Source organism: Narcine bancroftii, chromosome 4, assembly GCF_036971445.1.
Source record: "Narcine bancroftii isolate sNarBan1 chromosome 4, sNarBan1.hap1, whole genome shotgun sequence".
Taxonomy (NCBI): Eukaryota; Metazoa; Chordata; class Chondrichthyes; order Torpediniformes; family Narcinidae; genus Narcine; species Narcine bancroftii.
In genome coordinates, this window is record NC_091472.1 from 289,349,924 (window position 1) to 289,371,909 (window position 21,986).

At 38.5% G+C, this 21,986-nt stretch overlaps 1 protein-coding gene across 4 annotated transcripts in view; it reads left to right on the forward strand.

The window, feature by feature from the left end:
• Window positions 1-21,986, forward strand: part of grb14 (growth factor receptor-bound protein 14) — a 157,606-nt gene that overhangs the window by 40,226 nt on the left and 95,394 nt on the right. For 2 of the 4 annotated variants that reach the window (XR_011356743.1, XR_011356744.1), the window contains exons 8-12: window positions 4,019-4,081; window positions 6,252-6,368; window positions 7,537-7,606; window positions 8,787-8,874; window positions 13,818-13,911. Coding sequence is in view for 2 of the 4 variants with exons in the window: in XM_069935349.1 (XP_069791450.1) it covers window positions 4,019-4,081; window positions 6,252-6,368; window positions 7,537-7,606; window positions 8,787-8,874; window positions 13,818-13,911; window positions 18,850-18,996 (579 nt within the window). In the remaining 2 variants the exon portion in view is untranslated. Of the gene's footprint in view, window positions 1-4,018; window positions 4,082-6,251; window positions 6,369-7,536; window positions 7,607-8,786; window positions 8,875-13,817; window positions 13,912-18,849; window positions 20,394-21,986 lie in introns of those variants that run through there. The other 2 variants (XM_069935349.1, XM_069935350.1) reach the window with 2 other exon arrangements.

The window sequence follows — 21,986 nt, forward strand, 5'->3', positions numbered from 1 at the left end:
CCCTCCCATACAAAGAATCTTGAATGAGGTAGCATGCATGTTAATTAGTGTGGCAAAAAAAAATGTAGAATCACCTGACCCACTTATTTCCAGTTACTGCTTTTATTTCTTCTATCCATGATTTGCTTTTGCTGAGGTTTGTACTAAAATTGCCATGTCTCACCTTGCATCTCTATACCCCAGCCCTACTCTTAATATAATTTTAACTAATGAAAGGAGCTTGCATTTATATAATGCCTTTTGGAATCTTGTATTAAACCCATTTTTATTCTTTCTCATCAACTCCCTTAAGATTAGTTGGTTTTTTAAACATCTGGTGAGGGAATTCTTTTTTTAAAAAAATTCTAACCAGTGTGGTCTCAATGCAACACCAGTTCAAGTCATGATAATAGCCTTGACAATGCTAAATTGGGGGGGGTGGGGGGGGGGGGAGAGGAATGCAGTGCCACCTTTGCTCTCAGCAAGGCTCCCAGAAAGAGCATTGAAATAAATTTGTTATGTTATTCAATGTATTTACTTTTTATACTGAAGAAAAATTCTGGTGTGAGTTCCTTTGAATATAATGCAAAATACTGCCTTGCCTGCCCATTCCCAGAATTTCTAAAGTGAATGTCTTAGGCACTAGTTGCATGCAAAAGGGAATCGCATGTTTATTTGTGAATTTTATTATGAAAGATTTCAAAGATGCAGTTGTTGAAGTGCTCTCAGGAATATCCCACATGCAACACCATGCCAAATCCAAAATTGTGACTGTGTTGATGTGTACACTGAATTTTTCACTGCCGTCATTTTAAAAAGTATCAGGTTTTAAAGCTTACCTGAATAAAGTTTTTTTAAAAAAAACATCATCCAAGTTTGTGAAAATGCACTATTCCTTCAGTATTGCGATTGCATTTCAAAGCGTTCATTGCATATTTTTTCGATTATGAAAAGAAACATAGAAATGGTGTAATATCATTTGCTCTCTACCCAGGTATTTGTTTCACTCTAAAACAGGGTCTCCTCTGCAAAACTATTTTTAATATTTTAATATTAATAACCAAAATAACCATGATTAATTTGGTTTTATTGCTTCTTACAAGATGTAAGTATCGAGTTGCTTGTGATTTTGTGCTAAGAATACTTTAATCCCATATCGCTGAAATGCTTTATCACACTTGCCCCTTTCCAGTCTTCTGTGCACTTTATTTTACAATCGCCTATAATATATGCTTCACATTCCACCAAGACTCTAGTAGAACACTTGGAATTCCTTCCTCGGTCCACTTAAATGCTGGAAATGATTGAGAGCTTTAGAAAAGAAAGGGGTCATAAAAGTTAGACCATGTGATCATAAGGCTATTCAACCCATTGAGTCCTCCCTGCCATTTAATCATGAGCTGATCCCCTTTCCCCGCTTAGCCTCACTGCCTGGCCTTCTCCTCGTAACCTTTGCTAATTGAAATCAATATAGCTGATCAAGAACCTATCAATCTCTGTCTTAAATGCAATGACTGGGCTCCACCACAACCTGTGGCAACAAATTCCACAGATTCACCACTGTCTGGCTGAAGAAATTCCTCAGTATCTCTGTTCTGTGGATGTCCTTTAATCCTGAAGTTTTGCCCTCTTGTCCTCGAATCTCCCACCTTGGGGAAACTACCTTCCTACATATACTCCGCCCATGCCTTTCAACATTCAAAATGTTTCAATGAGATCCACTCCTCATTCCCCAAAATTCCAGGACAAGAGCTATAGAACACTTCTCTTATGATGAACCTTTCACTCCTGGAATCCTTTGTAAATCAGCACATTCTTTCTTAAATCCAAAACTGCTCACAATGGTCCAAATGAGGTCTCACCAGTGCATTATTGAACCTCAACGTCACATCCCTGCTCTTGCATTCTATTCCTTTTGATATGAATGCCAGCATTGCATTTGCTGCATTCACCACTGACACAATGTGCAAGTTTACCTTTGGGCTACCCAGTGTGAGGACTTCCAGGTCTCTTTGCAGCTGGGTATTTTCAGTTTTCTCAATTAAAAAAAAACTTCCTCTTTATTTTTTTATCCCAAAGTGCATTACTGCCAATTTCTGACATTGGGTGGAGAAATGGCAAATGAAATGCATTCTCCTAATCTATCAGTGACTCCAAAGTCTGAGTGAGGAACGTTGGGCCAGCTGAAATCTAATGTGTATTAAAACCTAACTCCCATGTGCTTGAATGAATGGAAGGGGACAGGGAGGTCAACCTTTATGGCCAGGTCACAGGGGGAGGGGGTTACAGGGGTGGGCCAGCCACTTGTACACAGGACAGCACAGAACAGTATATACAATCACCACACTGTTCAAGTCCTGCAGCTTCCCTGTTTCCTCAACACCTCCTGCTCCTCCACCTACCTTTGGCTTTGTGGCCAAGTTTGTAGATGATACATTCATTCCACAATCTATTCAATAGAAAAAAAAAGCGTCCCCAACACTGATCCCCTGCGGAACACCACTAACAATGGGCAGCCGACCAGAACATGATCCCAGTGTTCAGACTCTGCTTTTTGACCATCAGCCAATGCTCTACCCATGCTGGTATGCTTCCTGTTATACCATGGACTCTCTTCTCGTTAAGAAACCTCATGCACAGCACCTTATCAAAGGCTGCCTTAAAATCCAAATACCCAACATTTCCTGATTATTACTTCAAAGAATTCCAATAGGTTTGTCAAGCAAGACTTTCCCTTAAGCCAAAGCCAGTATTGTTTCCTTATCTTGTCGTGTGCCTCCAAGAACTCCGTAATCTTGCCCTTGACCATCAATTCCAACATATTCCCAACCACAGACACTGAGCGAACTGATCTATACTTTCTGCTGCCTCCCTCTCTTGAACAGTGGGATGACATTTGTAATTTTCCAGTCCTCCAGGACTATACCAAAATCTATAGATTCCTGAAGGGTTTTTGTCGATGCCTCCTCAATCTCCACCTCTACTTCTTGCAATCCATCTGGTTGACAAGATATATCCACCCTTAGACCATTCAGCTTTCTAAGCACCTTCTCCCTTGAAATAGTAACTGCACAACCTCCCTTCCCTTGTACACTTCGGCATCTAGCACGCTGCTAACTTCTTTCACAGTGAAGACATTGCAAAATACCCATTTAGTTCCTCTGACATCTTTGTCTCCTATTATTTATTTCTCCAGTGTAATTTTCTAATGATCTTGTATCTCTTCACCTCTTGCTCTTGTATGTGCTTGAAGCTTTTTGTATTCTCTTTGATATTATTCCCTGGCCTACTCTTCCCTCCTTATGGGTTTTTTCAGTTACCTTGTGCAAGTTTTTAAATGCTTCATAACCCTCTCCTCACTAATTTGTGCTTCCTTGTATCCCCTCTCTTTGGCTTTTATATTGGCTTTGACCTCAGCCACAGTAATGGCATTTTTTCATTTGAATATTTCTTTTTGCTATGTATTTATCTTGCACCTTCCTCCTTTCTTGTAGAAATTCCAATTGTTGCTCTGCCGTCTTCCCTACTGGAGCCCCCTTCCAATCTACTTCGGCCAGTTCTTCTCTCATGCCAGTGTAAATGCTTTAACTCCACTGAAATCCTGGCACATCTGACTTTAGTTTCTCTTTGTTAAATCTCAAATTGAATTCCGTCATATTGTGATAATTTCCCCCCTCCTTTACCCCCACTCTAGTACAGTCGATCCCCGACTGGGCTCATCAAGAGGTTGGGAGATATTTCCCATGCTTCTTTTCCTAACCCATTGCAGACGCATCGTTGAAAGCAGATTTAAGCATTAGCTAACAATTATTTATATTGTAATTGATGTTCATATTGTACAGTTCAGTATTAACTAAAACCATCTTCCCCCCCGACCCCCCAGCCCAAGCGCTCACAATCCCCAATGTATCTGGAGTAATATTATCAGTATATGCAACTTCATATTAGCATTTCTTCCAAGAAAAACTTGAAATCCATAAAAATGATTTAATTGTCAAATTATCTTGCTTCATGCATATTCTTGATTCTCATTTTACAGCATGGATTACAACTCTATCAAAATTATAAGACACCGCTGCTAAAGACTGCATCATTATTAACGGTATGCTGTTCATTCAGTACAATTATAGATAATTACATCATGGCTTGGCACCTCTGTGAAGTCATTTCGATTAATCTTTAGCAATGTCATCTTTGCAAAATATGACACTGACATTTTGGATACCTTGAATGACTGAATGAAGGTGGCCAAAATGAAGAACTAAATTAAAATGACCAAAATTATCTGATCAGTGTTCTCCCTTTGATTTAAATTGATATTGAGTGCTAAATATTTCCTGGAAAAAAAAAACCCTAAAGTGAGAAATAAAGTCATTGCTTAATTCGTAGAAATTCTTTAACTTCCTGTTTCACGATGATACTGGATCATGAAAATGATTCTTTCAAGTGTTCAAATTTTAAACATTTATCCTACAACGCAGCCTCGTCTTCAAGAAGGCTGTGCATTTGACCCCTTACTGTAGTCCTAAAACACATGACTGTAAGGTCAAATACTGGCCCAACTCCATCTTTAGTAGAAGGAGGTAAAGGAATCTAGTGGCAGAAAATTAAGGAGTTAGTCATTGATTTTGGGAGGTGGGGTGGAGCACGTGCCCATCTTCATCATCCGTGCTTAAGTGGAAATGGTGAGGAGCTGTCCGTTTTTAGAAGTATTGTCTCCTGTGAGTTGTCTTGTGCAGCTAAGACCATATACCAGCACCTCTACTTCCTCAGAAGTTGGCCTGTCCCTGTGTCAATTACAAATGTTTAATTTTGCACTGTACTCCAGATGTATCCTAGCTTGACAGCAAGAAACTGCAGATAGTTGTGAAGACAGCTTTGGCCTTTATGCAAGCCAATCTATCCACTGACTCTAACCACCTCCTGCTGCCCCAAGAAAGCAGGTCCTATTCTACTCACACTCTCTTCTCCGCCCTCCTGTCAGGAAGAAGAGGCAGGAGTTTAAAAATGTGTACCCTCAGATGGAAAGATTATTTTCTTGCTGTTATCAGACTGCTGAACAGACCTCCCATTCATACAAGATGATGCCTTGCTCTGCTTTTAACCACTTTTCTGTTTAACACTATCCCTTGCACTTCTCAATTCTTGCAGCACCTGTTGTTCAACGTATAGGTTGACTTGCCCGGATCGTGCATAAAACAGTTGTTCACTGTTTTCTGTATACATGAAAAATGATCAAATTTGCATTGGTGCTGATATAAATAAAGCAAACGATGATTTTTGAATTGGCATTGATCTTTTTTGGGTACTTTCATTCCCGTATATGCAAGATGAACACTCATACTCCATAATCAGTTGACCCATTTGCTAAATAAAATGCCTACCTATCCCTCTCCCTTTTCCACATCCTTACATTTAATTTCATAATTGGTATGGCACTGTTTCAAATACTGTATCCCGTGAGTCTCCTGGATGTATAGGCTTCACGAGATCAGACTGCATGGTGCCATAATTGCTGCATGATCAAATTTCTCAGGAAAATTACATTGGGCATGATGTAGTTTGAGATTTTCATTTGCGTTTTACAGAGCAGCTGACTTCCTTAAAGCATCCAGGATCATGGGCCAGCAATGGACATATGAAAGCCACCAGTCCAATTTTCAATCTTGCACTCTTACCTACGCTCCACTTTAAAGGAGGCCACAGCAAACAATATCCCAGACTGCCCATGAGAACATTACTGATCTTGATCCTTGTTTTGGTCAGTTATTTATCAAGTTCTTGACATTTCTACACTTGTCTGCCTTCATATCCATTTCTTTACTTCTTTTCTATGATACATTGTTAAATAACTTTGGGGGTGGGGGAAGAGAAACAACTAATCCTGCAAGTGAAACTGTTGGAAGTACTATGGCAGCATCTACTTTTATTTAAAAAAAAACATTACAAGCATAATTATTGAATTAACAATTACATAATAATTCATTTGTATACAAAGTAAACATGCACAAAAATTCAATGAAAAAAAAGTAGAAAAACTACATCAATAATTGCTTGTAATACGTCAGAAAACATTTAGTTGAAATGATCACAGCATTTACGAGGGAAAAAAAGATACATCACTCGAGGATCCAATGAAAGGTCCTCAAATGAAAAAACAAACTTCCTGTGCAAATACCGCCTGACTTGCTGAGAACTTGTACCAATTTCATCTTGTATTTTATAGTCTGCATTAGATTTAAAAAAAAAAAAAATTCTTATCTCATTTATAGAGAAGTAGCTCTGACAATTCCCTGGTCGCAATGGACTTCACTGGAGAGAGTGGAAGAATAATTGACAACCCTGTAGAGGCACTGTCAGCTGCTGCTGAGGAGGCATTGTCCTGGCGGGTAATTTTTGCTTATCCAAGAATCACTGTCAATCCATTACGCCCTTTTTGCAAAATTAAAATCTAGTTGCAACTGATTAGTTTTTCCAATGGAATTCTCTTTTTGGCCACTAATCTCCAAAGGATCAATGTAATTATAACAGAGGATAACAATTCCTGATGTATTTTGTTTCATGTTCTAATAGTTTGTCAATAATATGTTTACACTCGACTTGGCTTACATAGCTGATCACCAATTTGCAGTGTGGTGTCCTCTTGCTGGCTTATCATATGTGGAGTGCTTTGATGCGGACATTATTTGATAATGACAAAATATAAACTTCATTGGACGTTGAGAAACAAATTTGAACGTGAGCTGCAATTTTAAAAGCAAAAGCAAATATCAGATTTGAGAATTTAAACTATTCCAAAGGATACCCAGAATCATTTTTAGTTTCCAGTGTTTCTGACCTAGTTCCCCACCCTTTTTTGAAGTTGAGGGGGCGGGGGTCGCTTGTTTTTTTTTTTGTGTTCAGCAGAAGGCACACTGTGAAGCAAGCTGGTCATAATAAACACTGCAGAATTATGCATTTGTGTTCGTCCTTCCCAATGTGATGCAAATTGATATTCTAATTTCTGATTTTAAATTCCTGTCTGTTTTAATTCTTGATCCAAACCACAGTTTTAAGTCTGAGCAGTTCTGCTCAAGTACACCAATTAACCTCCAAACCCTGTACTTTTGGATGGAGGGAGGGAGAGAGGGAGGAATCTGGGGGGAAAAAACCCAGACAGACATTGGGAAAACATACAAGCTTCTTAGAGACAGTACCGGATTCAAACCTGGGTTGCTGGAGTGGTAGTGTCCAGTTAATTGACAAAAATTGAGCAGTTTTGCACAGTGATGCAACTAAGTTAACCAAAGGATCCTTTGTGGTTAATCTAGTGAAGAACATTTAACAGCCTTTATTTAATGTTGCTATCCATTGGCTCACTGAATTGAATCGAAGTTATTCATGCAATTGTGGAACACATTGGCAACAGTAATTTTTTATGATTGTGTGGTTGCAGTTTATTTTTGTTGGTATTAGCAAATAGTTTCCAGTGTCTGTTTAAGTAAATTTATTTTCTAATTTATACTTTATAAATTTCATACTTGCTATTCATTCTGTTTATTTCTTCAATCAAAACAGAAGAGGACCTGTCATCGTGTGAACATGCATTGGAGTGTAACTGCACAACCTATTGCTGCTTCAACTGAAGGTTGTTTTAACATGTTTTTAATTGTGATAAATCGTGCAAACCAAAAAAGTGATTAATTTGCCAAATAGTTTCGAATAAGTATTTGCTGTTTGTAAAAACTATGCAACCCAATAGTTCAAAATATCCAACCTCTGGAAGTGGATGGAAGTTGATTGATTTTTAACAACTCAGCCATATTTTCCTTTCAAATTCTGTTATTCCTTGATGTCTTAGTTCTTTTTCTGAGTTTTTACATTTTCTCATTCCTCGGGCTTGCAGCTCCTTGAGTCTTTTGGTTTGGATTAAATACTCCTTTCAGTTTTCCATGTCAGCCACATATGGGCTAATATTTCTTTTTTTTTAAAAAACCTCAAATGGAATTCTTTATGCTAGCCATTGCTTCCTTGCTGGTATTTTTCAATTTTGATACAAGTCCTGCATATTATTTGAGGTAAAGGCATTTTCACCAATTTTCCCCTCCACTAATTCTTAATTGTCATTTTTGCGATATGTTGCTTATTTCTATGTTCAGTTCTTGCTTGACAGATCCTGACTATGCATATTTTTCTACCCTGCATTTTCACGTTTTTAACTTTCTATATTTCCTCTTGTGCCCCCCCCCCCCCCCCCCCCCCCATTCAGTTAAGGGCTATCAAAGTGATACAACATGTATCCAGCCCTTCAGCCCAACTTGACCAGGTTGACCAAGTTAACATTCTGGGCTAGTGAATTTCCTTCATATCCTTCTAAATCCATCGATCTGTCTTTTGAATGGTGACCATTCCTGTGGCTTCATTCAGCAACTTGTTCCAGATGCACATTACCTTCAAGGTGGAAAATGTTGCCCCACGTGTTCCTCTTAAACCTCTTCTCGGGTTCGAGAGTCGTCTTCCCTGGAGAAAAGGCTCTGAAAATTCTCTTTATCTGCAGTGCAGTGCAACCCCCCCACCCCCACCCCATAATTCTATATACTTCTATAAACTCATCCCTCAGCCTCTTGCATTCCAGGAAATGAAATTCCACCCTCTCCAACCTCTACCTATAATTGAAGACCTGGTAGCACAACCTCTTTTTTTCCCCCACTACCCTGATTAATATTCTTCCTGTCATTGGTCAAGTAACCTCTGAGATGATAAATTAATATGAATATAACAATGGGGTATGCCATCTTTAACAATTCTAACTTCCCTTCATAATCTAGCTTTTCACAGGATACAGCCTTGGTTTCATCACAGAATCTCCAGAGAGGAATCTCAAAAACTAATGGAACAACAAGGGCTTGTGGATGGGTAAGCATTTTTTAGTAGATCTTTGAGGTGTGTTATTTCCATTATTCAACTGCCACATTTGTACTTTATTGAAATCTCTTCAAAGGTTTTTTTTCCTGCTTTTGCTTACATTCTCACTATATTGATGTTAAGTCTTACACATTTAAATAAGTTAAATGTGAATATTATTAATATATTTCCTACGTAGTGTTCTTAAGATGATTCATGTTGTTACGGTTTATGTGTGGTTTGAATCTGCATAATTCTAATTGTAATGTGGCTCAGAATAAGCAAAGCAAATATGCATTAAAATACTTCACACTTGAATTACACAGAAATTAAAGTTATAATATACTTTTAATATCATGATTCAATGGGGAAGGAAAGTTTAATTTTGGAAGGAGAGTAATTTGAAAGTTTGTGAATTTTGTTGGAATCTAGAAAGTTGGTGAGTTTTGAGGTGCTTGGGAGTAAGTAGGGGGGGGGGGGGAATGGGGGATGTTGGGTAAGTCTTTCACCCAAAGTGTTGAGTACATGGAATATTCTGCCAGCCATGGTGGTGGAGGCAGGTCCAAGAGGATCTTTTAAAAGACTTTTATTTTAGATGGGTACATCCAAAAGTACATGGAACTTGTGTCCCGGGCTCTGCCGTGGGGAAATTCCAGGTCATTGTTAGAGCGGGTTGAAGTTGGCACCCGACTGTGGAAAGAAAGGCCTGTACTATGCTGCAAATTTCTGTTCTGTATTCCATTTGGATTTTGATCTTGTGCTGAATGCCAGTGAAGGAAGAAATGTGGATGTCCTTGAATGCTTTGTTTCTCAAAGTACAATTCGAGTTGTACGAAACCTGCCTGAAAGCAGAGAAATTACATTGCAGTTCCCAAAGAGAGCTCATTTTCCTTTGAAACCGAAGACAACGTATTACATATTAGGTGATAGGACAGGATTGAAGAAAGGTTTGTTTTTCTGTACACTTTGACCAATTTCTTTTGAAGCAACCATTCATCCAATGCAATGAAGTTCAGAGTAAGATGCCCTTTTCTCCAGCTGCACTCTGCTCTTCCCATTAGTGTCGGAATTGCATTCGAATCCAATGTGGGCTTTCTCCTTTCCTGTGTCAGTCCTGATGAGCTGGGTGTGATTCATGAAAACAAAGAACTAAGTTCTGACTTTGTAATGATGTTCCATGCATGAATCCAGCATCCACATAGACGTTTTCATCCCATTCTTCTCAGATGGACTAAAACTCTGTTCCCCAAAGAGCATCGAGATTAATCTGCTCTTTCCAATTAAAAAAAAAGTGTACTTGAATCATGAGAAGATCTGGAAATGCAGTATAACTGATGCATTCTTCTGAAGGGTTGGTCTTTCCTTAGCATTGATACCAAATTGAAAAAGTCTTTGCAGAGAAGATTTATTCAGACAACATATGGGGGAGGAAATAACTTCAGAGTAAAAAAGAACTATTATTTTGAGAGATTAAAATTTGTTTATATGCTGGATTGAGAAGTAGAAGGATGTGGAATTTAGGAGAGAGAGTTCCAATAAATATAGCAGAGCCCGGGACACAAGTTGTGCAAAGGAGAGTAGAGTTGGGTATATATTCTAATAGCAAGGCTTTGGAAGGAATACAAGACTAAAAAAAGGTGGGGGTGGGGTGGCGGGGGGGTGGGGGGGGAAATCACAAGGACTGTTGACAAAGGCTCCAGCAATGGGAATTTAAATGCATTGCCGGGATGTGTACATCATGGCAAATCATTTAAGAATTTTGGACAACTTGGAGTTCATGAAAAATCAAATCAAAGGTATGGGAAGGGAGGAAGAGTTCAGTGCCGAAATCTCAGTAATAATAAATCTCCTATGGACGCCTCAAGACCTGCTGAGTTCCTCTGGCATTTCTGTATTTTTTACTGAAATCACACCACCTGCAATCTCTCATGTTTCAGGGCACAAGTATAGATGAGGGATAATATTCCTGGGCCTGATTCATGAATAGTGAAAAATTAATTTAATTTCTCTTCAGTGATTCAATACTTCTTGGAATAATTGGGCAGAATTTGGAAGTTTGATGTTCAATTTTCAAATCCAGTCCAAAAGTTTAATGCAACATTATCAAACTTCAAAATGAGACTCCAGCCTTTGCTTGATGTTTCAGCAGTTGGGGGAAAACAGTTTAGAAGGAACTGAGCAGTGTTGGTTGAAAGCTGAATTAATCCTGTGTCTTTCTATTTTGCTTTCCCTGTACAGTATGAAATTGCAGATAATATATCTTGGCACTTAAGCTGTGAATGGGTACAACTGGTACTTTATGTATTTTAGATGGTTATCCATAGGCTTTTGATCACACCAAGGGAAGCAGGAAGATGTGTGAGAGGGTAGTGGAGTTGTGATTATAGCAATTGTAATGGTGACTGGAGATGAATTAGAAGTTATGAGCAAGTCATGAAATTTGCCATTTTGCTGCAGCGTCATAGTGTAAATATTCATTTTATAACCACCTTACAACATTACTATATAAAAAAAATGTAAAAATAATATTCCACAAAAAGTAAGGCAGTGTCTATGGTTCATTGATTCATTAGGAATCTGTTGGCAGTGGAAAGAACCTGTCCCTGGGCTCTTGTTCCTTTCTACCCCCCCCCCCCCCCCAAATGGTAGCAGTATGAAGAGGGCATGTCCTGGGTGATGAGGGTCTTTGAGGATAGAGGCTACTTCCTTTAAAGACACCACTTCATGTAGATGTATGTCTTTGGAGTGAAGTCCTGGTGCCTGTGATGTCGCAGGTCAAGTTAACAATCCTCTGAAGTTTGTTCTCGTCCTGAGAGTTGGTTCCTCCATACCAGGCAGTGATGCTATCAGTCAGAATGGTCTCCACAGTACACCTGTAGAAGTTTACAAGTGTCTTCAGTGATGTATCGATTCTCCTCACAAAGTATTGCCACTGGCGAGCCTTCTTTGTGATTGCCTCCATATGGAGGCTCCAGAACAGATTCTCAGAGATGTTGACAGCCATGAATTTGAAGTTCTTGACCCTCTCCACTACTGAGCCCTCGATGAGGACTGGGTTGTGTTCCCCCGACTTCCTCCTGAAGTCCACAATCATCTTGTTTCTTCTGATGTTGAGTGCAAGGTTGTTGTCATTACACTATTCAAGGAGCTGATCTGTCTTCCTCCTGTATGCTTCCTCATTGCTGTTTGTGATCCTGCTGCCAACTGTGGTGTCATCAGCAAAATTGTAGATGCCATTGGAATTGTCTGACCCCACAGTCATGGGTGTATAACGAGTAGAACAGTGGGCTGAGCACTCATCCTTGGGGTGCGCTTGTGTTGATGATCAGTGAGGAGGAGATGTTGGTTCCATTCATACTCACTGTGGTCTTCTGATGAGAAAGTCAAGGATCCAGTTGCAGAGCGGGTAGAGAGGCCTAGAGTTTGTAGCTCCTTGACCAGCACTGAGGGAATAATGGTATTGAAGCCGAGCTGTAGTTGATGAAGCTGAATGCATGAACTGCTGTTTTTGAGGTGATCCAGAGCTGAGTGAAGAGTCAACAATGTTGTATCTGCTGTGGAGCGATTGTGATGATAACAGTAGGTCCAGTCCTTTGTTTAGGTGCATGTTAATTCTGGCCATGACCAGCCTCTCAAAGCATTTCATCACAGTAGAAGTTGGTAATTGAGGCAACTCACCCTGCTCTTCTTTACTTCTTGGGTGCAGGGATGATTTGTGCCCTTTTAAACAGGTGGGAACCTCTGACTGCAGCAATAAGAGGTTGACAATGTTAGTGAAGACTGGCTAGTTGGTTGGCACAGATTTTCAGGACCCTCCCAGGTATGCCAACAGGGCTTAATTCCTTGTGAGGGTTCACCCTCTTGAATGAAGTTCTTGGAGACAGATATCACAGAGTCCTCAGCCTTTTCAAGGATTCTAGTAGGCACTGTTTGGTGGTTCTTCTCAAAACAAGCATAGCTGTTCAGCCCATCGGGTAATGAAAAATCACAGCGATCTATGGTGATTGCCTTAGTTCCATTGGTCTCTGACAGAAAATGGCAAAGTTTGACTTGAGATTACTTGGACCAAGCATTATACTCATTAGAATGGGCATCATACCAATATGTGTGTGTCTGACACAAAGTCTGACTGTAAGAGCTGCTTAGGCAATTCCTGCTGGTAGCGAATCTGTCTACCTTGCAGCAGGCAAAAAGAAATTTCATGTCATATGACACTTTTTTTTTTACAATGAATATTGATCTTGAAACTGAATCAAAATTGAAGAAAAATGGTGTTGATGATTTGCTAAAATACCAGGATGACCATGAAAAGTAAGTTGCTGCAAGCGCAAGGTGTAAATACATTTAATTTGACAAGTGGCTTTAAAGTGGGCAAAAAAGGGAGTTTCAATGAGATGTATGGTCATTGGGAAAACAGTACCATCTTGAACATGGAGAGGCAGGCTTGAGTTGAGTTGGCTGCAGTGATTTTTTTTTAAAAAAGGAAAACCTTTTATTGATAATGTATTCCTATAGTTTATCTCACCTTTGATTTAATTTGATGTCAGATCTTTCAACTAGTTCAGCTTATAAATATTTTTTCCAGTCTCTTCAATAAAATGTTCAGTCACTCTGTTAACCTTTTTTGAAAGCTACTCCAATTTTCTGTGCAGAATCTTGGAATTCTTTCCTATGTTAAATAAGCTATGTTTTTACTATATTCCGAGCTGAACTTAGGAAATTGAGTATTGTGGAGATGTGAATCAACATAGGTTCAATGGGTGAAACCCCTTTACTGTATCTGTTAAGTGCAATCCTGCGCTTGAATTACTGCCTTTGTCTGAATAAATTGCAGAAGCATTTGCATTTTTCCATTTTCAGTCCCACAAATTGTAGTCAAATTTCAGTTAAAGTATAGTGTGCAAACAATTTGGTGTGTGTGTTTGTGTATATATCTTTCCTTTTTACCCATCCAGATTGTACTTGGTACGGGAGAGCCAAAGCAATTTGAAGAATTTTGTTTTGTCGCTCTGCTATGGTAAGAAGATAAGACATTTTCAAATTATTTCGGTAAGTTCTTGGAGATTAAAAATTTGTTACTGACTTTTAATGTGGTTATTTGCTTTATGATATTGTTAAACCTACAATGCTGCAATTTTAGTGTTCCTTTTGGTTTAGTAAAAGAGGGCTTTGGAATGTTTTAGCTGGCGATGATTCCTGAACGTTCATTATCCAAACTGCTGTTTGCAATCATGAGTGTTCTGTGTCAGTATTTGCAAGAACTTCAGCTTTTGAGTGATGGTACTATTTTCTGAGGAACTCATGGGAGTATTGGGCATAAATATGTAATGGACCATCAAATTCTGCTGGTATGAAAGCAAAATGGTTTCTTCTGACATCTGCATTTCCATGTTTAATACTTGGACTTCTGCAATAACTTAGCATTTTTCAGAATTGTTGGAGAGTAAAATATGGAACATCTTTACATCCAAAGATGTAAACTTTTGTTTACATACAAAATTTTGGAAAAGTTGTACTTTTAATTAGTCACTAGCTATTTTCAGGTACCCACCCACTCAACTATCCTTTCTTTCTTAATGTTTTGTCAGTCTTGACTCTCCAAAGCAAAGTCTTCAATTTATAACCATATAACCACTTACAGCACAGAACAGGCCAGTTCGGCCCTACTAGGTCCATGCCATAGCAAATCCCCACCCTCCTAGTCCCACTGACCAGCACCCGGTCCTTACCCCTCTAGTCCCCTCCTATCCATGTAACGATCCAGTCTTTCCATAAATGTAACCAATGATCCCGCCTCGACCACGTCTGCCGGAAGCTCATTCCACATCCCCACCACCCTCTGCGTAAAGAAATTTCCCCTCATGTTCCCCTTATAATTTTCCCCCTTCAATCTTAAACCATGTCCTCTAGTTTGAATCTCCCCCTTTCTTAATTGAAAAAGCCTATCCACATTTACTCTGTCTGTCCCTTTTAAAATCTTAAACACCTCTATCAAGTCCCCTCTCAATCTTCTACGCTCCAGAGAAAAAAGCCCCAGTCTGCACAACCTTTCCCTGTAACTCAGACACTGAAATTCTGTCAACATTCTTGTGAACCTTCTCTGCACTCTCTCTATTTTGTTTATATCTTTCCTATAATTTGGTGACCAAAGCTGTACACAGTACTCCAAATTTGGCCTCACCAATGCCTTGTACAATTTCATCATAACCTCCCTACTCTTGAATTCAATACTCCGATTTATGAAGGCCAACATTCCGAATGCCTTCTTCACCACACCATCTACCTGAGTATCAGCCTTGAGGGTACTATTTACTACAACTCCTAAATCCCTTTGTTGCTCTGCACTCCTCAATTGTCTACCATTCAATGTATATGACCTATTTAAATTTGCCTTTCCAAAATGTAGCACCTCACATTTATCTGTATTAAATTCCATCAGCCATTTCTCAGCCCACACCTCCAGCCTTCCTAAATCACCTTTTAATCTATCTTCCCTTCTGAATCATGCATCAGATGTTGAGCTCTGATCCTAGTATTGTTTTCTATTTCTGTCTTGGCTCCAGTATTTTGTACACTTTCATTACCATATCCAGCTTTGAAATGTAGCCAAGTTCTAGAAATTGTACTTTGGGCCCTGGATTGTGTATCCATTATGTGCAAGGTATATAGGGCTGGTGGCTTTCATTGAACTATTCACCAAGATTTTCGATGCTCCACGTTGCTCTTGAGAGACATTTAATTTGTAATTATTCTCTTCTATTGTATTCAACCACCTTTGTTTACATTAAATGCCATTTGCCATTCAATATCTCAATCCAGCCAAATTGTTTTGATGTTTGTCTTGACCATTTGCTATAACTGAATCCTGCTCCCCCACTGTGAGTTTAGGAAAACTCTAGGGCACTTGTATATACTGCAAACAATACTGATACCAGTATTGATTACTATTTCACTCCAGCTGACCTATTGTACTACAAGTGCTCTTCTAATTACAAATCTTTTTGCTTTCTTGTTTGGTCAATTTTAAACTTGCCACAAGTGTCTTCCTCCTTCAGATTAATGAACTGAGCTACCAGTACCTTATTACGTCACATTTAGTGTAGTGGTTAGTGTAATGCTATTACAGCGTCAGCAACATTGGTTCAAATCTGCTGCTGACCGAAAGCAGTTGTATGATTTCCCCTGGAGTCTGTGTGGGTTTCCTGTGTGTGCTCCGGTTTTCCCCTGCACTCCAAAGATGTACCAGTTAGTAAGTTAATGGGTCACATGGGCTGGAAGGGCTGTTTCCATACTGTGTCTCAAAATTTTAAAAAAGCTTCCAAAGTTACACTCTTCATTCAGTAGAAGGTTGAAGCTGTTTTGAAACAGCAATACAAATTCTGTTCACGGGCATATTTAATTGGTTAACTCAGGGAATCTGGTTTGAAAACATCCATGAGTTGGACAACCTTTATGTAAATTTTAATTTATCCCACTTTTAGGATGTTTCCCATAATATTCTTATGGCAATAATTTGACTTCTGCAGGGAAGATTTCCCCCATTATGTGCTCATGGATGCTATTTTGTATAGGGCAGTTACCATGATGGTTTGAGTGGACCTATTTGTTTCCATCTTGCTAGCTGTGACTATTTTCAAGTTACTATCTTGTATTTATCTGTTAACCATCATCACAGGGCCTCAATACTTCAAGAAAAAGGTCACATACCTCTTCATTTCTTCCATTTTTTTTCATGGATAATCCAGAGTAGCTTTTTAAATCTGATGTCTATTGATTATATAATGCACGTATAACGTTGCCAAAAACGATGCACTTCCCCAAATCTCTCCTGTTGTTCCGCTGCCTGGGCATGTTTTCTTGGTTTTGTTTCATCTACATTGTGGAGAGCTACATATTTTGGAATGCATTTCCACATGAACTCAGCTGTATTTGAGGAAAATGAAGTATCCATTCATCGTTTGAGTTCTGTACATTTGCCCAGTCTGTTTTCTGGGTTGTGGAGAGCAATATCAGTGTAAATTGTAAATCAGCAGTAGACAGCCAAGAAAGGAGGCTTTCTGCAGTCTACAGTATCTCCCAATTTGTCACCACTCATCACTAGAGCAGAATCAAAATTATTTGTCATGAAATTTGGTGTTTCGTGGCAGCATCATAACGCAACCATTCATATTATAGCCATCTTACACTATTACTATAAAGAAATGTACAAATAATAGTGCACCAAAAGTAAGGCAGTGCCCTTGGGTCATTGATTCATCAGGAATCTGATGGCAGTGGGGAAGAAGCTGTCCTTGTGCTGTTGAGTGCTCGTCTTTGGGTTCCTGTACATTTTTCCCAATGGTAGCAGAGTGATGAGGGTATGGCCTGGGTGGTGAGGGTCTTTGAGGATATAGGCATTTTTTTTAAAAGGATCCACTTCCTGTAGATGTCCTTGATGGAGTGAAGTCTGGTCCTGCGATGTTGCAGGCCGAGTTAACAATCCTCTAGAGTTTATTCTTGTCCTAAGATTAGGTGCCTCCGTACCAGGCAGTGATGTAGCTGGCCAGAATGCTTTTCAGGGTACACCTGTAGAAGTCTTGAGAGTCTTTGGTTGCATATCATATCTCCTCAGGCACCTCTCAAAGTATAGCTTCTGGCGAACCTTCTTTGTGATTGCATCAATGTGGAGGGTTCAGGACAGATCCTTGGAGATGTTGACAGCCAGGAATTTGAAGTTCTTGACCCTCTCCACTACTGAGCCTTCAATAAGGTCTGAGTCGTGTTTCCCTGATCTCTTCCTGAAGTCCACAATGATTTCCTCTGTTTGCTGACATTGAGCTCCAGGTTGTTATCGTTACCTCATTCAGCAAACTGATCTATCTCCTTCCTATATGCTTCCTCCTTGCCATTTGTGATTCTGCTGACATGTGGTATCATCGACAAACTTGTAGATAGATTTGGAATTGTCTGGCCATGCAGTCATGGGTGTATAATGAGGTCTAGAGTTCTAGGCGCTTATTGACTTGAGCAGCAAATTGGTTTTCAGGAAATTGGCTTTCCTGCTGTTCCTTTTCCTGGGATGGGTGACAGGAAATTGGTGTTTATAATATGGATAGATTAAGTTATGTAGAAGGAAGGGTGTGGAAGCAAGAAAAAAATCTACTTTAAGAAATGGCTTTTTGAAACTTTTCTACGCGTGTATAAATGAAATACTTGGGATATAATATGACAATGGTGAAGTTACCCCTCAAAGTGCAACCTGGAAGATTTAGGGGATGGGGTTAGGTGCATTCATTATTTTCAAGACTGAATGCAGTTCCTCTATAACTTGCACTGGCACTGAGGAGTTTTTGATCAATAATTTGCTGGATTATGGAGAAAGACGCTAGGCTTATAAAATGAGAAAGGAGTTTGGTAGAAGCTAAAGTTGTTTCTTCCACTGAACTGAGTCGAGACACAAAGGGCAATAATCCATATGGATCTGCAAAGACTGCAAGTAATATTCATTATTTGAACTGGCTAATATGACACTTTTCCAACTGGCCATCATGGTAATAATGGTCAGGTCAACTTGCCTAATTTTAGGCAAGTTTTGATAAGGGGCTGCATGTAAACTGAAGCCTACAGTATACACAAATTACACTTGAATCTCTGAAGATATCGGAATGCTTGAGTAATGAAGTGGGCCTGATACTGATACACTAGCAATGTGATAAAGTAACTTGTTCTTTCTGAGCAAAGAAAGACTGTCCATGGAATTGAGTGGTTAGCTTGATGCTTTTCAATTTAATTTAATTTTTTATCCTACATGTACATGACAAATATTTGAGTAATGGAAATGAAAATCTGTCCGGTATAATTTTTTTGATAAGGGTTTGCTGAGATCTCTCATGAGTAGCGAGCACTGTAGAGTTTGAAAGAGCAGGATATAAAATAACAGTTGATTAAATGTGAAGAAATGCTTTTGTATTTTGGAAATGTTTCATTACTGCCATGTAATCAATGCAGCTGGAAGAAGAAGGAAAAGTTTATTATTCACTGGATGAGGGTCACACCAAATTTGTTAACCTTGTTCAGCTTGTGGAGTTCTTCCAACTTAACAAGGGAATGCTGCCGTACAGATTGAAGCACCACTGTGTTCGAGTTACACTTTGAAGCCATCGGCTCACCAGAAATGTTTTAATAATAAATGGAGTGCAGGCTTGGAACAAACAGAACTCTGAGAAAATATTTGTAATTAAGTATATATTGTGCCTCAGACCAAAGGAAGACTGTCTGTGGAATAGAATGGTTAGATTGATACTGTTCAATACTTGATCTTTGATTTTTTTTTTACCAACCTACTTGTACATGAGAAATCAATTGTTTTTTTATGTGCTGCTTGTAATGGGAGGACTATATGGAGAAATTATGTATGGCATTACTAAAGCTTGTGAGTAATTAGTCTCTGCCCAACAATTGATGTATTTTTGTTGTGCTCTCACTGTTCATTGTTTAAAATTTAAGTGTGCAATTCTTATTGGAACATAATGACTTGTCAAAAGAATTGTCCTTTGAATTCAAAAAATGAATACCAAATCTCAAAGCAAAGATTTGTTGTGATAAAGTAACTTGTTCTTTCTGAGCAAAGAAAGACTGTCCATACTTGATACTTAAACAAAAAGCAAAAAATTAGCAGATTCTGCTTTATACATTTTAATTTTTAGTGGAGAACCATCTGTCCAGATAGTGTATGAAGATATGAATGCAATTTATCCAGCATTGCTTTGCACTCAGGTTTAACTAGCAAGTATTTTCAGAATCGCTTGAATTTACCCAACTATTTCATTACTGTTTCCTCAACTGAGACATTTCCTCAAAAGACATTTTGTTCCAATAGTTGAAATGGTAAATGTGTTGTAGCACTGATGCTAACGCTCTTTACTGCAATAGTTACGATGCATTTTATGAATCTGTTTTCTTTATCAAATTGAGCATGGTTAGAACAATTATTTGGTCATAATATAAAGACTCACGTCCAATGTCATTTACAAATCCATCCCATTCAAGTGTTCAGATGGGAAATGGAGAACTATCTTTCGAATAAAAAAAACTTGGAAGAGTCTCATCAAGATATTTTAATAGTAACTTGTTAAAAGTTTACTATAATTTTTTTTTGCATTAAATGTCTGCCAACTTTCCTCCCAACGTTATTTGATGCTGGAAATTTGTAATGATTTTTATCCCCAAGCTGAAATCCAAAGTTTTATGCAGAAAGATGAATTATTCCTTTTCAAAGGAGTAATCTTTCTTGTAAATGTTTATCTGTTGGGTCTTTATCTTTTGTCATCTCAAGAAATGCAGATACCTTGTAATATTTTGATGTGCACATAGTATTAGTTCCACAGACGTCTTTAATAATTGTTCTTCTGAGAATAAGTTTTATTTTAAATGGCTTGTCTGTTCCATAGATTTATCTGTGGGATAAGTTAGAGTAACAGTTACAAACAGATCTATTTCAAAGCAAATGTTTCTTTGCCATTTTCTACAAAATAAAGTTTTCTACAATTTTCCTTCTATTGGTATTTATGATAGGTCTATTCAGCGGTTTTAATTAAATTCCAATTTAGAATTTGTATTACCTGATGGGTAAAAAAAATTTGCCTTATATTTAACATTTAAGCCTCTAGCCCTTTTTGTTAACCACCAATGCTTCCATTATTTTCATCAACGTTTCACAATTATGCAAAAGAAGTTTAAAATCTTGCCATTTTTGTTCACCTGGATTGCTGCTATATCAGAAATGATTTTTGCTTTTTAATCATGACTTTTGAAGACTTTGATTGTCCTTTCTGGATCTGAGTTGATAAACAAGGCATTTTCTGCAGATCCAGGTGGGCAGTTGATGTGTGAACTATTCCATCTATCACAGCAATCCCATCTTTAAACCCTCAATGAACGATAATAACTCGTGCATGGAAAAAGTTTGTTCACATTGGATGTCCTTCCAATTTTCTGTCAAATTTGACTAGAATTGTAGGGCCATAAATTCAGGATAGGCAATGATAAGAGATTTGGGGATAAATTCCAGTGAATTGTTGAAATGTAGAACTTTTTATCACTGCCACCAAGTTGTAGCAAATAGTCCATCGAGGGAGAAACATTGCCAAACTGTTGAGAAAGATTTTCTCAGGAATATAAAACACTTTTTTAAAAAAAGTGGTGGGGGCATCAGGGTGGATGTTTTCAAGAAAGGACATGGTTTTGCAAAGCAAGCTTGGATTATCTTTAGTATGAAACATTTCTTGCAATCTAGTTTGCAAACATAAAGTGACCTGCTACCTCTGCAACTCTGCAACATTTTCAGTGATCTTATGCAAAGTCTTGTACAAATGGAAAATAAATCAAAGAATTTGTATATGCAAACTGCAATTATGAATCAAGCTGAACAAATTCAGCATGGTGAGAATGAGCACTGCAGCTTGTTGCCTGTGGGGAGATTTAATCTGGTGAACCTTTGGCACAAATGAGTTGGATAAAATAGGCTTTTTCCACCGCAACTTTAATCTCCTGACCTCAAACCTTCAGATTTTACAACTCCAGCTACCTGGATTAATTTTGTCATCCATCTGCCCTGTGGTGCCATCTAGTGGTTTCAGAGGTAAACAAGAAATCTACAACACTGAGGTCCAGTGCAGTACACCGTACTCAAAAGTGCAAGAGAAATTCAGCAGGTCACACAGTCCATAGAAAGTAAAAGGCAGGCTGAGCCCTTTCACTCTTCAAGAAGGGACTAAGCCTAAAATTTCAACTGTCCTTTGCTTTATATAGATACTATGTGACCTGTTGAGTTTCACCAGCACTTTAGAGGTTTGGGAGCTGCTGATGTACATTTTTTTTTAAAAATGCTGCTTTTAGAAGTTTGTAGCTCATTTTTTTGAAAATAAAGTTACAACTTTTTAATTCAACATGAAGGATAAATGTGTATACATAAATTGCAGGGGTTTATTTAGATTTGTTCTGGCCCTACCAAAGAATTGACATTTTGCATTGTTTTGCAGTGTCATTTTCTATTTAATTTTTTTTGATGAGGGAAACATTTTCAGATGTGATAAACTGGTTCTCAATGCCCCATAAATACTGGCAGAGTAAGGACCATGCATGTT